Genomic DNA, 17,919 nt, shown 5'->3' with positions numbered 1-17,919 from the left:
TATATTAGATTGATGCTTGATTTTATTATTCTTAAAAAATTAAAAATTAAATTTGACAGTTAGACAAAAATACAGAATTTGTTTTTGTAAAACTGCTCATGAAAAATCTAATCTCCAAACTTTTCTTTTTTTTGGCCTCTTCAGTTTGAAGCTTTTTGTTTTAATCAAAAACTCTATTTTTATTCATATTTCAATTCCAAAATTAAGAGATAAAAGAAAATTTTCAGAAAACATCGAAGGAGAAATAAAATGGTTGGTTGACCAATATTTGTTAATAGAAAATCCAAATTTGATATCAATGTGTTTCTTTTGATGACATGAGTATTATTAATATGTTTTTGGAGCTCCATGTTTGAAGAAGCAGATCAAGGTTGAAATTTTTTATTTTTTATATTTTTGAATTAATTTAAGAATATTTTCAATTGAGAAATTACTTTTTTGAGATCCTAAGGGTTTTCTTCAATGAAAATGAATTTAAAAAAAAAAAACTAGGTCTTTAGATCCAAAACGCCTTGCTTGATTCTCTGCTAATAAAATATTGAGAATCACATGACACATCATCTACTTTACTTGTTTTAAAAAATATAAAATGATGGATGACATGTTATTTGTTCTTGAAAAAAAAAATAAGAAAAAAAGGGTTAGACGTGAGAGCTCCATCTATATGACTGGGTGCCTAAGCCTTTTTTATGAAATTTTTTCTATATTTTATTTTAGATTTTGATTGAAATGCATTATAAATCATGTTAAATTATTATGCAATTTTGATATGGTTTTTAAATAATATTATGGGTTTTAATAGGAATGTTAATAATTTCTTATTCAATTATTTTGTACCTAATATGCCAAAAAAACAACTCTTGAATTTTCAATGAAAATAAAATTTCTTATCTTTAATTTTTAGTAGATTTTTGACAAGATTTTATTATATTTGTTTCTTCAATCACATACAAAATATTAAAATATTATTTTAATATATTTTATGGGGATGAGTTTTTTTAGTTGAAAATTCTATTTTATAACCCATTTTCACTCCAAAATACCATAAACTCCTCTCCAACACATCTTATACCCCTAAAATTACCAAAATAAACAAATTGACCGAATGAGAAATATATAAACCAAGCCTAACCTCTTTTCTCATGGATGTTTAAAAAAAACAATTATTATTAAACTTCTTCTCGTTAAATGGAACTTGTTAATATAAAGAGCCACGAATTTCTATACCAAAAAGTTATGGAATTGATAGGTTTTTCTTTCCTGGCCTTTTTAGATGATTTTCACCCTTGTCTCAAAGTCAATGACTAAAAAATAAATAAAATAAATTTTTGAATCAAAACAAAATTTATCACAAGTTTGACGGGAGATATGTAATTTCTTCTTGTTGTCCTTTTCAATCATTTTTCTTTTAGTTTTGTATTTTTATGACAATTGGAATCTAATCTCATTGAATTAGGTCACAGAAGGGTTAAATTGAAATTGTTGGGGGTGGAATCAAAATATGATGGTTCATTGTCTACATAAACAGTGAAACCAACCCCGGTCATTTGTTAATTTCAGAGCTCTATTCAATTTCGATTTCTTTGTTTTGGATTGGCTGCTTCGGCCATTCTTTTTTTAGCCTATATGGTTCAATACCCAGTTTCATTTTACTTGGTGTCTTCATTTCCAATCATTATTTTTGTTGAATGGTTTTGCTCAATTTCTCTCGAGGTCACAGAAAACCATGTCATAGGTTTCCCTGATCAGAGAGCTTTTGACTAGGTTCCAGAGCACATGAAAGTTTCAGCTGTGATAAAACCATATCTCAAGACGGTTCTGTTAACTTTCTCATTAAATTGTCATACAAATGTACACATCTAACAAGGTTGTGTGAGATTACAACAAAAAATTGTTTGACATCTTCCCCTCCCTCCACCACTGGATTCTTACGGTACTTTCCCGGAGAGACCCTCAATCAGTGGATGTCTAACCACCAAGGGGGCGGGGTGGGATGGGGTGGGGCGGATTCTAACAGTACACAATGACTAATAGAAAAGGAAATGGTGGGGAAACGGGGTAAGAGAACAATAAATGAAAGCGTTTATTATTGGCAATCACTGTTATAAAATATAGAACCACACTCAACAAAACTTCCATGGAAAAATTCATACCCAGCTTGCTTTCTGTAAATAAATAAGAGTGAGTTGCTGATCCCAGAAACACATATCAAGCATGACACTGATTTTCTTTACTTTGAATCTGATTCTGTCCTTGCAGGCGCCTATCAAAACTTGTAAAATCAACTGTAGATGCCAGAATTATGAAGACATTTTTACTTGAATTTGCCGATGGACCTGCACTAGAAATTCTACATAGGAGAGAGCGCCAGCTGGAACCTTATCTTCAACCAAATATGAGAAGAATGACATTCCTGTGGAAAAAGTAGCAGTCGAATTTCAACAAATCAAACTAGTTAAGAACATTTTAACAATAAAAACTCCCTCCATCCAGTAGTATCGGCAGAAGAAAACTCAACACCAGACAAAGATGAGAACAATGCGTGTATTTATGAAGCACAATTTGATTGTATGAACATAGATATTACCACGATGCATTTACAGATCAAAATTATCATTGGGCCCTCTTTGGTAGTGGCTAGTGGTTTTTCTGACTATGTATAGTGCTGTGATCAGTCATCATGAAGTTTATAATGATGATATATCGATACCAAAACAATACATGATCAGTCAAAACATGACTTCAACATGAGAATTGATACGAGTAGCAGTATTGTATGGCCCATTAAGTGAAGGAGGGTGGTGCTGGCAAACTAACACTTCTGTTCTGTGTTTCCATGAAATGACCCAATGCAGTTCCTAACTAGTCACACATTTCCAAATAACCTGATAAGTAATGAAGTATCAGAAATGGCCAACAAGTCCTGCAACTACTTTCGCAGGGGTACAAGATAATGTGAGAGTTTTTCGAGGAGCAAGTAATCTGTTTCATTATGGTTTTGGGTTTACAATATGTAGTGGAATTACAGTTCCCTCCATTATATAGAAGAACAGGTCCAATGAACTCACCTGATGGATCTCCTTTTTTACACAACTTTAAACTGCAAGGTAAGAATTGCAAGACATCAGAATGAGAGATTGCAAGCATGTGTAGATAGAATGACAGAAAAAAATAGTAGGTGAATATAAGTCATAAAAAAATTCTTATATTAAAAATCACCAACTGAAACATCATACCGCAGGAAAGAACATCTTTGGCGTCGTATCTCGTTCATCACATCATTTAGTTTCTTTGATAGTGGATTGTCATATTGCTCCAGGACATACTGAGAATACCAAAATAATTAGTTGCAAAACAATTGAATGGCTACGCAAATAGAAAATTTCTAATAAAACACCTCTGACAGGTCCAGGTATTTACAATGTTAATTATCAAATTAACTCAAATCCCCAAAAAACCTTAAAAGAGTTTGAGCATTATTATCTCCAAAAGTTTCATTCATAAAATTCCCAACTGGGCCTGTGAATTAGTAGTGTCTTGTAAGCCCATTCTGTGGGCACATAGCATACGAGGTTATGTCCCTTGAGTGAATTTGGCATCTTCCACATTGGTCTGATGGTCAGGTACAGCTTCTTCCAAACCAACACTAATAAAATAATGATGTTAAGCAGATCTAAATTCTTTAAAAGAATGGTACCTGAGTTGGAATTTCAGCAACAGATGAAATGCCAAACAGTTTTTGCAAGATATCTGGATTAACCGAGTTCCCAATATATATTGAAACATCAAGACCATTCTCAAGAAGATAAACTCCATTGTCATTCACATATTCACTAGAAAGAGGAAGTGCAGGGGGGATAAGAGATCCAATTGCTTCCTGTCAATGAGCAGCAGGTTACCATTGAATATAGGACAAATATATAATATAGCATTGAAAATAGTAAAAGACAACCCATGCCTGTGAATCAAGGTCGTGGATTGCAATCATCCTAGGGTGCACCAATGGAATCGCTAAAGGAGTAGAAACAGAAGAAACATAATTGATCCAAAAAGACCGATCATCTATCCTCCCATCGAGTTTCAATCCTGTACTTTTAATTAATGCTGGAAGAGAGAGGGAGCCAGAAAAGGGGAAAAAAAATTGCGGCATGTCAATTTCTTTAAACATACTAAAAGAAACTTGCTGATACACTAGCATCCATTTCAAATCTGTCCAGTAAACAATACACATATTGCAGAAAAAAACAGAATTATAGCATCAACAAGAGGAAATATCATTATGCACCAAAATGAAGAACAGCACCAACAAATCAATGTTTTAACTAAAGCTATTTCTACCAAAGAAACAAAAAATGTAAAGCTACAGAAACACTGAAAAGGAAAGGTGTAACTTCATTGAACTAATTTACTTATCTAACTAGCTTTACTTCAACTATATAAAGTTATTTTGCTCTTCAATGCTTTAACCATATTAACTCCCAGAAAAGAAATTCTGCTAGACACCCAAGTGTACATGGATCATGTACAGGTATTTAACTGTTGAAACAGTTCCACAGCATAAAACATGATTAATTGTTAGGTGAGTTCATAGCAATATCTGCAATTTCAGCATAAACACTATATCGGAATGAGCATAAATTAATGCAAGAGAAGTATATACCGAGGGTGTACAAGGGCAGAAGTTTAAGTGCTTCTGGAAGGATGAGTTGTCCTGATGATGATACAGTTGCACAAAATTTTCGATATGAAAGCAGAATGTTTATGCAAAAGTTTGTCACTCGGTCTCGGATAACCAAGGGTGGGTTGGAAGGGATTTCGCTTGCGGCTAGAAAGACAAGTTGAGAAAAGTATCAGTCCCCTTACGTCAAAACAAAAAATAATTACTTATGTTATGCCATGAACAATAAAAACTTCTAGAAGCAAAAAGACATCCATTCTTATGTAACTATAAGGCCAAAGTTTGGCAAGAATTTCTATAACATGTTGGAAGTGAGTGTGAAAAAATGACAGTTATTATCATGATAGTGACTTAAACATGTTGGATGAGAATGATATAAAGATTGTCAGAAACCATGATATGAGAACAGTATAATTATGAAAGTGTAAACAGACAGCAAAGAGAATGCCTGACAAAAAATTCAATACCTTGCTTCAAGAAACACACAAATTGGGAATCCAAGTCAGCCAAGCGGAACAGATTACTTAAGTTGTTTGTGCATGGTAATGATAAATTTGTAACACGAATTCTTCTTTGTCCATACACGGTGGTGTAGAGGAGGGCACACTGAACAATGAAGCAAACAATATGAATAAGAAATCTTCTCAACAACAGATTCAAGGGAAACCGCCCCATGGTTCTTCCAAGTTTCATAATTCTAACAAGCTAAAAGCAGGCATTTGCAAATGGCAGCCACAATAAGGTCATCTCCCTTTCACTCTGTAATTGTTTCATATTCAAGAATCACCTAATTAGATACTGCTAGTGTAATGTACCTGTGCTAATTGAATTACATGTCAGCAATGAAAGCACACAATTTCAATTGAGAACAAAAATCAAGCCTTCTTTCTCTCATTATGTTATTGTTTCATGTTCAAGAGCCGTCTAACTAGATACTTCTTAAGTAATGCACTTGTGTTAGTTGCATTATATGTCAGCAATCACATATGGCATCAGCCATGATGTTGTGTTTTGTAACTGTCCCTGCAGTCCCTCTATACAAGGACCCTCCTGATCTTTTTGTTTCTTTTGTAAGTACCAAGGGAGATTTGAGAAAAGCTGAAGGTTGTCACACATCATGATTGAAGTGCTACAACATTATTGACAGATATCACAACACATTCAACATACTGATGTTTCAAATTCTTTTAGCCTTTTTTTCTATGTTATTGTTTCATGAATCTTGCCAGGATCAGAACATTTTGTCGTTCAGCACCCCTTTGTTCATTAGCTAAAATCCAGGGCCATGGATTTAAGGAAAATTCCAATTCTCCTTTTTCAGTTTGTGCCTAGCTTTGCCCTGAGGACATTCAAGAATTCAAATAAAGCTAACTAACTTCGCTTGCCCAGTTTCGGCAATATATATTAAGGATTGGACTTCTGCCTCTTCCACTTCTGTCTTTGAATCTTCTTATGTTACTTCCATGTTACCATACTTCGGATTCAGTAGCAGTAGAACATGAATTCCTGGCTACTGTTATCTTGGTCTGTTTAGATAGTTCTTGAACATGAAACAGAAAGAGAAAACCTGACAGCAGTTAAGTTTGTGTTTTGGATTACTCAGGCAGGTGGTTGAATTGGACCACTAGCAAAATGAATGGACCATTGAAGAACTTGAGTTTTCATAAGCTGCTGACACCAGGACAAGGTGGGTTTCTGGGAGAAATAACAACATTGTACTTGTCGCATGGATTCTCCTCTAACCTACTCAATGGTAACTGAAAGTAGGGACATTACAGTCGAGATGAAATTCAAGGATTTAATTGCATGAATCATAAAACCAGATTATACCATATAATGGTCAAACTTGGTGGGACCACAACATAATTCACCCTAGATATAATGAAAGCAGATAGGACCAGTAAGTATTAGAAGCTGTGCAGGTGGCAAGAAATACTAAGATACCTGGAAAGCACATTCTGAGCCATCCTGCAACTTATCGTCATGTTTTAATGTAACCATAATAGTTTTGTCACAATCAATCTGCAAAACAAAAGGAATGATCAGGTAGAGCAATTAGAAGTAAAAATGCTACAAAATATGCACGTTGCCACTTGAATCATATGAAACCAGAGATAGGAAATCAAGAAATGGAACATAAAAAGATAAAATACATAATGAATCAGCATCCAATGGATCAGCCCAAGTCAAAACAGATTCTTCTACTCACTCGATAGCTTGTTATATGAAAGAAGTTTCAGGCGAGTGAATATGATTTTATATTCAGCCTGATGCTTTAAAAAAGCAAAGTTACAGTCCAGTATCAATAGAGGATGAATCTAGGCACTCACAACTTGAATGCTCTCATTAACAAATAAACTAAAGTGTAATAGGCTACAAGAGTATGAAGATGAAGAATTTCATAAAAAGATACAAACCGCAGCTAGGTCAATATCTGTTGGAATGCGCTTGCAAAAGTTTCCATGGTATTCTTGAACTTGAATGCCCTATAAAGAAACAAATCACGTCAAATTCCTAGTATCATGTAAAGAAAACATAATCAAACAATTTATAACTGTGAGCAAGGTACAAAAGATGTGTGTGTGTGTGTGTGTGTGTGTGTCCCAGAAAGGAGTACCTGGCTGCACCTCACACGCATCACTGCCTCAAACCCTTGAGGCCGTGTGACATTCCATCTGAGATCATTATACAGCTTTGCCGGATCAGAAACAGCAGAGAAAGGATAGTAATAATAAACCTGGAATAGAATGTGAAACATTTGAAGTCATAATCAGAAATATGCCAGCAGCTCTAAAAGAAGAAACTAGAAGTCATTCACAGCACATTGTTAGAACTCATGCACTGGGTGATGGGTACAATGATATGGTGGTGAAATGTTAGTATAACACAGATTGCCAATATATGCCAAATATTATCCAGCTTGCCTACAAGAGAGCCCCCAGCAACTCTCTCCTAAGGATCATGGCAGCAATATCTTGTACAAGATATGCAGTATGGAACCAGCCAAAAAGACTGAGGTCATAACTCACCAAGAGGAATCAAGGTGCACAGCAAGTAATTAAGGTTTCCGTGTTTGAATTAGCATGTTTACATGATTTAGAATGCAACATGAAGCGCATACCATGGAGAGAAACCAACACAAGGATCTAGGTCATAAGTCACCAAAGAATGGAAGATGTACTCAATAAATCATTGAAAATAGATGCTTGACATCACCACATAACACAGAACCAAAAGTCAAATATCACACAGAAATGGGGAAAAAAAGATAAAGAAAAGTAAAATAAGAAAGATAGCTTGGAAAGGGCATCCAGCATATTAAACAGAAATAAATAGGTCCCAAACATCAGTTTACAAATAGGCTTGCTGCCTTTAACAAGGTATTGCAGAGATAAAATTCCAATACACATGTTGTCATTTTACTGAAACTGTGAAACAAGTGTTATAATACCTGCCCTCCAGTTGTTTTAGGGATGACAGAGATAGAAGCAATGTCGACATAAGTCTGGGTAGTGATGAACACATCAACACAGACCTAGAACACATGCAGGAAAGTAAACCTGATTAGATACATTTTGGCAAAAGGGTACATATCTACCAGCTCATGATTATGATAAAGTACAAAGGGGAAAACGAACAGTTTAAGTACTAGCATCCTTGTAATGAACATGTAAACAGGGGGAAAGAATTATAAAAAGGTCACCTGATATTCAGCAAATTCAATTGCCATTTCCTTCAATGTTTTGTCTGCTGGTTGGAGTAATTTATGGGCCTCCTGCAATCCAGTAAATAAGAAAATACTGTTACCAAAACCTCAGGGCTATATTCTCCAGTTGAATTGACTGTTTCTTCACTTCACTAATTATGAGGGAAAAACAAGAGTTTAACAGATGAATACTACTGCAAAACATATCATAGCCCGGTACTCCACTTCCAGTAAAATGGAACATGAGAAGGAATGTCAGTCCATTAGTTTCAAGAAAAAACTAACAGATTATTTAAGCCTCAAATAATGATTAACATGACAAGAAGATGAGCATATCCATTTGTCAACATTAACCTTCCAGAGTTGACAGATAATCAGATCTAATTATCATCCTAACATGTTGATTCTTCTTCCAATCTTTCAGAGGCATAAGAGAAGAAAAATTATATTTAGGAAAGGCTATAAGTTTGTGTGTGAGTGTGTGTGGGTGTCAGTTATACTATTCAAAGGAAGATGAGATTGAAGTTAGAACAAATTATGCAGTCCCCTTCAAATATGAATGGATGGGATAAGATTCAATAGTTCTCATCTTAAATTAATTCCACGCTGCAGCATGAAAAGCAAAAGGACAACCACAACAGATGGCAGGAGACACGTAAATAAGATAAATATACCTTCTCCCCTGCAGAGATGTTACTTCTTCCCTCAGCCTCTCGAGCAGAAAGGGCTCCAATGCCAACAGAAGGCAAGACTGTAAACATAGTAGAATCATCAGAATACCCCATCAGAATAATTTCAGTCTAGGTTTTATAGTGGTAGGAAGAAGTAGGAAAGCTCCTAACATGTAATAGGATCAAGAAAAAACATGGAATTGCCTGAAACATGCTTAAAGCAAGAAAAGCATCCACAAAAATACATAGAATTTCCATTTGACAAAAATGTAAAAGTGAAATGATTGCTTAATTTAATAAAACTATGACTAACACCATAGGCCAGGCAGCCAGCTCAAATTGAGTCTAAATCAAACTTGATGAAACTCTGGTATATGTGTTATATTCTAGAACTCCCTCACAAGAGAAAGTTAAACCTTTTTCTTTCTCCATTTCACAAGTCACTTCTTCCATTTGAATATTCTAGACAGTAATTACAATGATGCAGATCACAACTACGCACATGATCACATAATATGCAGTATGAATACTTAGTATAAAATATCATTCTCTTTATTGGCATCTAACTGAACTCAGAACTTAGATCAAAATCAAAGCCTCAGGAGCACAAATAGCAACAGAGAATAAGTGGTTATCTGTTCTCAAATTATATGCCTAACACAGTAACAAAGAAAATTACAAGGAGCAGAATGTTATTGACTGCATCCTACCATTAAAAATAATAAAATTTAACAATCATGTACATTTACACAGGTCAACAACAAAAAAAATGAAAGAAGGAAAGAAAAGGTGAGCAGATAATGACAAGTTCATAAGCTTGCCTGATTGAAATACCAAAAGCTTCCCTCCAGTATTTTTCGTTGCCAAAAAAGCTGCCTGAAATAGGAAAAAAATCAATTATAAATTCCAAATATCTGAAGATATTTGCATGAGTTTGTGATGCATATAATATTTGATTCCAGGTGACATCTATAACCCAGTAGCAGCAACGGACACATAGGAACATGTATCATTCTGCCAAGGTTTTTCCATCTAAGGACAAACCTTGGAAAATAGGAAGCACCGTATGCATCAATTAGTGTGAATCAATTAGGTTCTCCCTCTGAAAGGCAAAAAGAGATACAAAATAGTGTTTTGAATGTAGTGGCTGAAAAACCTCATGTGTACAGTTTATGTATATTCCATTTTAGTTATCAGGACATGCATGCTTAGTTACATGATACGTGTCCAAATGCAATATGTTGTGCATGAAGCCCAAAGTACCCCATTTCAAATATTATGTGTTAAGACTAGTGTCCAAGATGGAACCATGCAAGCTAATTGGAAATTTTGAAAGGACCAAGTATCATGGTCAGTGCAAAAATTAAGTTTCACCTCCCCTTAAGAAAATACATGTACAGTGTTTCAACTTTTTACGGGATTTGCATACATCATCCAAAACCCTTACATATATGTTTCCACTAGCAAAAAAAGACTATACCTTGATTGCTGCACTGAAGGCTGATTCAGCAATTCTACTGTTCTGAAACATAGTTGGAATACTATCCAATAATAGCTCTAAATGTTGACGGCACTGAATCCACACAAGAAACCAAAAGAATTTTAAAAACTAATAAAGATGGCTGGTGTCTCTAAACATAAAACTCATAACTGAACAATAAGCGTGTATATTTTGGCCCATCTGGACCAAAACAGATCAACCAAAGAATAGGAATCCAGATGGCTAACCTCAGAAACCGGAACAATAACATCAGTTTGCAGAGGAGTGTAAACATCATGTATATCAGGTACAATAAGCATCAGTGGCTGCAAACATGTGTCAAAAATCAAAATCAGCACTCAAAATTTTTGATGTGACTATTCACTGAAATTCTAAAAATAATTGAAATTTAATCAGAACCATAAATCTAAGTAGAATAAAATGATGTGCTGGATACTGGTCATAGATTTAATAACAACTCCCAGAAAAGGTATGAGCAGAGAAAGACAGCACAAAACAGCATCTAGCTGACTGTTCAATCTACTTAAAGTTCTTTATCCATCTCCTTTACTTCATAGATACCATACATCCTCCAACAAAAATAATGTATCAACTTGCATCTTCAGGAAAAAAATGTCATATTTACCTGTTGTAATGCCCGTTTCAGATTGTAAAAATGGATTGTTGAATCAAAAGTTGCAATGCCCACCATTGTCCGTGGCCCTTCCTGCAAAGGATTTTTCAGTTCATACATCAGTAATCAAAAAAGCCTTCTTGTTTGCAAATCTAGGTAGATTATGAAATATGAGCTAGAGTAAGTTATCAAAAGAAAAAATAACTGCAAATAGCATGAATGATTAAATGAATGTAAGTGAATCTCAACATAATATCAATGCCAGTCGATGAAAATACCAGCACTAGACGAATTACATGCTAAAATGTTTCAGAAGTGGACATAAAACTCACTGGAAGATCAGCAATAACTTGATTAATTGAACTGCAAGCTGCAGCAGTCGCACCAGTTTGTATGGCATGCATGGATACATCAATAAGAAAGAAATACACAGCCGGCATGGGATCACGAACCTAGAAGACAATAAATAGAAAATAAAATATTTCCAGTAGTCCGCAGAAAAACTATAGTAACTGAACCAAGGAATCAAATATATAATAGATAGTCACATAGGCATCCAAATCGAAGAAAATTGAAAGCAAATGGTATTTTATAAAACTACAAATTCTTAAGAGAAAACAAACCATGTATTCTTTTGTGGCAACAAATTCAACTGTTCCCCTGCATAGCTCGGGCCTTTCATCAGCATCTCTACGCCTACCATCTGGACCTAGATTGCAGTGGTAGTCACGGGGAGTTTCATCAGTAAACCCTGCCAAAACAAATTAGTGAAATTGTAAAGTCCCTTATCATGCCAGTATGTTCAGGGAGCAGGGCCAAATCAACTAGCCAATGAAACCAATAAAGTGCTGTAGCTGTTAACAGATCTATAAAATGTCAACACAGCTAGTTATAACTGTATATCTCAAAACAACACTCCAAAACTGAAAGTGGTACGTTTGAAAGTGTAATAAACAAAGTTCTGACAGTGATAAACTAAAAACGACAGGTATAGCACATGACTTTTTCTTGTCTTCAGTCACCGACAAATCCAAAGAGGCATTGGGAAGGATAAGACTACTTTCAAATCCCATTATAACTAGCAAATCAAACATTTTGCAAAATTCAGAAAGCCTGACAATTAAAACTGCAAAAATAATTCCAACAACCAAAAAAATAAACAGTACGTAAACTAACCACACAAATTACAAATGAACTGCCTCCCTTGATCAATGAATTTCATAAAGGGATTTATGTAGCCTTTGCAACGAGAACAACGAACAGGACCACTTTCTCCAAAATCAACAACCTACAAACACAAGTTTTTGTGATATAAGAACTAGTGAGATTGTAATTGCACAATTCATCATCATGAAAGCAATGGCCCGTGCTCTTTTTACTGGTTACTAGGCATTTACACACAAAAAAAGAAAAAGAAAACCTTATAAATGATGATAATATGGGTTGGTGATCCCCAAATCATGTGTCAGATACAAGATTTTAATTGCTTATTTTGGGGATCAAACTTCAATGAGAAAGAAAGAACATTGGAAATGAAATAAGAAAGAAGAATTGAAGTGGAAAACAATATTTCACCTAGTAAAGAGCAAAACAAACTTTCTTTTCATTCAGGAAAGAAGAGAATGTCATGCAGTAGAGATGGAAGAAAGAAAAAATAAATAGTTAATACCTGGACAGGATCCTCTGATGGATGAGGAAGGGCCAGAGGTTGAACCAACAAAGCCAACGGCATGCCAGATGTTGATAACAGATCAACCGTGCATGGAATCTGAAATATTGAAGGAGTCAATCATAATGTCAGAAATTGTAAATGCTTCAAAGAAAGTCTTCAAGTTTGTGCATGATAAGAGTTTATTATAACCTGATTGATGGTGCACCTCATGTACCGTGGACTGCAATTCCCAGTGTCTGTAACGATGTAGTCACTTGTAGCGGGCTTTACAAAAGGACAAATAATCAGAAGAGGGATTAATAAACCAGTGGTTAAATTAATTTAGGATGCAAAATTCCACAAAGAGAGACTAAAAAGAAAGAGACAAATCAAGAAGGAATAAATACCGGTGGCGGGTTGGCCTGATTCCCCACACGAGTATCGTGTAGGATCACAGAGGAACCTGGAATGGGCCGGGGGATTTGATTGGGATCAATCTTTGATGCTCCTGATAGAGGACTTCCAGTTTGACCCATAACAGGTGATATAGCAGTCATTTGATTTGGTAGTGGTGGTGGCATTCCAAACATTCTAGGTGGTTGAGCAGAACCAGGAATTGATGGAGGTTGAGCTACCTAGAAGAATCCATAAAATTCAGTGTTCAGAATTTGTGGGAGGAAAGAGATACATATGTGATGTCAGGCAAAGATTCACCCATTATAGGCAGGAGATGGATCCCTGCTACTTAAACAAACACACATCAGCACAAATCACATTGAAATCTGTAAAGCAAGATAGACCGATTCTTCCATGAAAAGTAGCTCTTAACATGGCCAGAAAATTTCATATTCTACCTAAAGTAGATAGGAAACAACTGAGGCAACAGACCAGCAATGAACAATTCAAGGAATGGAAGTACAAGGAAGATTTACAGACAGATTTATTGAAGAATAACCCTTGTTCACTTCTTATATTGTTAATCCATATATCAACAGGCATGCACACGAAAACATACTAAGTTTGTTTGGTTAACATATACAATGCCATGATTGTTCAAATAAAAAACCTTGGCGCAAACCAAACACATGATAAGTTAACTGCATGGTATATCAACTGGTTAGGAGGTGGCGCTTATCAAGAGACAAAGCTTTGCTTTTCTTTACAGATAAAGGAATCTGGAAGCTGGTGGTCGCTGCCTTATTCCCTCTTCTTTCCCTCACTTTTCCTTACCTTGCTCTTTTGTCTTTCTTTCTAAAGGACAAGAGTGCTATTTAAGGGGGGAAAGAAAAATATACAAGGTTAGTTAGGAGAAGACATACTCCAAACAAAAAAGAAATTATAACAATCTCAAGCTAAAAGAGCACTCCGATCTCTCTGAATAACTTTAAGACAAACATTCATAAAAGTCCTGAAGGCACCACTGCCACGTGAGAAGAGTAATATATCCCACAACAACTGGCTTGAAGTGAAAAGATACTTTATATTCCTGCATTTCTGTCCATCCAAATGAACTGATGATTTCAAAGCAATAGAATTCCATAAAGCTGCCTAGCCCCTTCTTATCTCCTATCACACAGCCTCCCCTTATTTTCTTCTCTCTTTTTTAGTTATTCTCGCTCTATTCTTTACTTCTATCTTCTTCCTATCCTCCATGTCTATGTCCTTATACTTGTAAAGTCGGATGACATTTAAGCTGTTTTCTATAGCTAGACACACCCAAGCTCCAGCGAATCTACTCAGTTCAACTGTCAGCTATGGTTTTCTATAATTAGACATACCCAAGCAGCTGCAAATCTACTCAGTTCAACTGTTTTCTTTAATTAGACATATCCACACTGCTGGAAATTTACTCAGTTCAGCTGTAAGCTAAGGTTCTACCTGATTACCAGCTTCAACTTTCATTGTCCAGCCCCAAAAAACCAGTTATATCGCTCATAACTCTTAGGTTACAAACTGTTAAAGCAATCTACCTAATTACCAGCAATAGTCTCTAGGTTTACTTTTTCAAACTGATAATGCAACACAGAATAAGCTGTGAAAAAAGATGTCACCATCATTTCCTCAGCCAAGAATCTGGCCACCTACAAGAAATTTTATGTTACTCCAGGAGTAATGACCAATAGTTACTCCATGGCCCACTTTGAAAAGAGAGAATCACATTCGGTCCTACCAAAAGTGATAAAAATATTTCTGCATACCTCTCTCTCCTATGGAGTAACTATCTGGTATATAATTTCTCGCCTCAATACATCAAAAAATCGTTCACCACATTTAATCTACACTGTTACAAGAATGTTTTAAAGTTAACAAGAAGACATTGGAACCTGCAAAACTTCCAATTAAGAACCTCATAAGTTCCTATATCAGTTTCTTATCACTTGATGAAGTAATGCATACTGCCAGAGTAAGCCTTGGCTCTCAGTATAGCATACTTGAAAACAATCAAAACATTTCATGATATAGTCTAAAGTAGTAGAAGTATTTCAATGCATGTTTTTGTTTCCTTTCATCTTATATTACATAACAAAGCATACTATTCCTCCAAACTATTCAAGTTCTTGATTGATTTTTATAATTTTTTTCCAGCCATTTTTCTAAAGCAAAATGAATCCTTAAGACTGATTCTACATCCAATGCAATCCCAAATAGAGTACAAAATATCTTCAATATAGCAGTTTTGAAGCTACCAACATCGCCAGAAGAGCTAGTTAACTTGAATTTCAAACAATTGTGAAACGCTTGAGTTAAAATAAATTCAAATGGAAACTACATAACAATTGAAATTTTCCAAACACTGACTGCAGGTTGTGAGATTTTAACAAACTTACAGACTGCGGTTGCATCTGTGGTGCAAAAGGAGAACCTACTGGTGGTGGTGCCATCCCATGCTGAGCTGAAAACGGTGTCCCTTGAGGTGGAGCTGAAAAGGAAGCAACTGGCTGGCCACTAATCCCCGAACTACCCATTAATTGGCGCATGCTTTGAGGCGGTGGGCGAGCCAACCCCACTGTTGGTGGAGGACCCATGGGCGGTTGCTGTGGTCCACTAACAGGGGAAGGAAAACGTGGAGCACTCTGGAAAGCTGGTGCTGGTGGCCCATTACTCATTAAACCACCAAATGAACTAGAAGGGGGCATACTCAAAGGTGAAGAAGATGGTGCAGCAGGACCAGGGCGAGAACCCAATGGCGGTACAAGTGAGCCTTGAGGTGGTGCACCAGAGACAGGACCCGTTGCCAGACCACTGCTTGCAGAAGATGGGAATGACCCCGGAGGCGGTCTGGACCCAAAAGGCTGAGTCTGACTGAAAGGCTGCGGCTGACTGAAAGGCGGCCCAGTAGGTCTACCAGGGGTAACATTTGGGGGGAAAGTGGATGGAGGTAATCCCGAGGGAGGCACTGAAGGTCTAGGGACAACACCAGGAGGTGGTGCACCAGGCCGGGAAAATTGTGGTGAAGGAGCTGAGGAGGGAAATGGCGGTGGTTGGCCAAATGGCGAAGGCCTAGGACCTGAATTCGGAATGGAAGAGGGCCGATTGAGATTCAAATTCTGAAAATTATCGGATAAAGTATTCGGGTTCTGCTGATAATTTGGGTTATAACTAGGCGGTGGTGGTTGTCTAGGTGCCCCTGGAGGCACATTAGATGCCATGTTTTTATCAAACCAATCCAATCCCAAAAGTTAAAAATCCCTCTTTAATCTCCAACAAGTGTCAATCTTCAAAAAAACAGGACCAAATCCAAATCTACACATTCAAAAACACAAAACCCGAATCTAAATTCACTATAAATATATATTGAACCCATAAATTTATACTGGATTGAAACATAAATGAATGTAATTATGCAAAAAACGAATAAAGATTCGATCTTTTTGAGAAGAGAGGAGAGATAGTTAAGTACCAGTGATCAGAGAGAAATGGATCCAGCAATTCAGCGAAAATGATCAAAACGGTTGTTGGATCTAAGAGAAATGGTTTAGGAGAGAAAGTGAAAACAAGAGATTTCTTCAGGGTTTTTGGAATCAAGAGAGGAAGATCCAAGATGGGCACATCAATTGAGAGACAGAGGGAGGGGGGGTTGATGACAAAATACAGGTTTTTTAGAGAGAGAGAGAGTATATTTTCACTTTTTTATTAAAAATAATAAATGGTTTTGGTTATTGTAAAACAAGAAAACAAACTTCAATTTAGTCCTTAAAAGAAGAAGAATCATTCTCTCTGTTGATGTATGTTAATATTTACCGTCCTCCTATATCATGAAATAAAAGACGCCGTTTAATAGAATGGAGGAAAATTTCGTGCTTAACTGATAGAAATATTTGTTGAAGGACTCAATTGATAATTATATAAAACATTAGGAACTAAATTAAAGGTTTCCAAGAAAGAAAGATTTGGATGGTAAGTTTGGAAAACTGGAGAGGACGTTACATTACACATAAAACTAGAAGAGAGAAAGACTTATGCCACGTAATTATTTGTGGGAGGAATGATTTCTTTGATCCACTTAGATCGTGCCATTTCAGCATTGTGATTCCCAGTCAGCTTTTTCTAGGTCCACAGATTATTACTCTTGTCTCTTGTCCAGGTCAACCGTAGCTTGCTTTCTTTAAATTAAAAAACTTTCTTTAAATATGGTAAACAATATAATCATTTAAAAAAAAATCAATTGCAATCAAAACTTTCTTACTAAACCATGTTAACGACTAATTAAATTAAATTAAATTAAAAAACATATTCTCTGGGACTTTATTGTTTATATGGATGGCAAAACATATTTTTCACTTTTATCTTTTTATCTATTTTTTCAAGATTCTTTCTTTTTATTTATAAACTAATTTCATGAGATAAAAGAAAATATTAGAGAATCATATTTCAACAACAAAAATAACTAATATTCATATCAAATAGGTTTATACAACGAGAAAATCTTGATGATAATTATAAATTTTTTTTATAAATATGTCTTTCAAAATAGATTAGAGTTTATTTGGATTTATTTTTATTCATTTAATTTTTGTGTTTGTTAAGTGATTTTTAGATGTCCAGAGGTTAGTGTGCAATTTATAAAATATTTATATTGTTTTTAAAGTTTTCATAGA

General features: G+C 35.5%; 1 protein-coding gene across 1 annotated transcript; it reads right to left on the bottom strand.

The window, feature by feature from the left end:
• Positions 1 to 1,790: 1,790 nt before the first annotated feature.
• On the bottom strand, positions 1,791 to 16,934 carry LOC105111896 (protein transport protein Sec24-like At4g32640). The gene is made up of 25 exons (XM_011007376.1): positions 16,722 to 16,934; positions 15,649 to 16,564; positions 13,228 to 13,455; positions 13,031 to 13,105; positions 12,839 to 12,937; positions 12,346 to 12,457; positions 11,793 to 11,920; positions 11,502 to 11,621; positions 11,182 to 11,262; positions 10,784 to 10,861; positions 10,536 to 10,628; positions 9,877 to 9,931; positions 9,059 to 9,135; positions 8,382 to 8,453; positions 8,130 to 8,213; positions 7,296 to 7,415; positions 7,096 to 7,164; positions 6,623 to 6,700; positions 5,146 to 5,284; positions 4,661 to 4,825; positions 3,959 to 4,104; positions 3,698 to 3,877; positions 3,237 to 3,325; positions 3,069 to 3,100; positions 1,791 to 2,413 (listed from the first exon to the last, which is right to left on the bottom strand). Exons 2-25 carry the CDS (start codon positions 16,468 to 16,470, stop codon positions 2,301 to 2,303), a joined length of 3,255 nt encoding a protein of 1,084 aa, XP_011005678.1. The 5' UTR covers positions 16,471 to 16,564; positions 16,722 to 16,934; the 3' UTR covers positions 1,791 to 2,300.
• Positions 16,935 to 17,919: the final 985 nt, after the last annotated feature.

Source organism: Populus euphratica, unplaced genomic scaffold (genome assembly GCF_000495115.2).
Source record: "Populus euphratica unplaced genomic scaffold, PopEup_1.0 scaffold588.1, whole genome shotgun sequence".
Classification (NCBI taxonomy): Eukaryota; Viridiplantae; Streptophyta; class Magnoliopsida; order Malpighiales; family Salicaceae; genus Populus; species Populus euphratica.
This window is presented reverse-complemented; position numbering and strand designations above follow the sequence as displayed.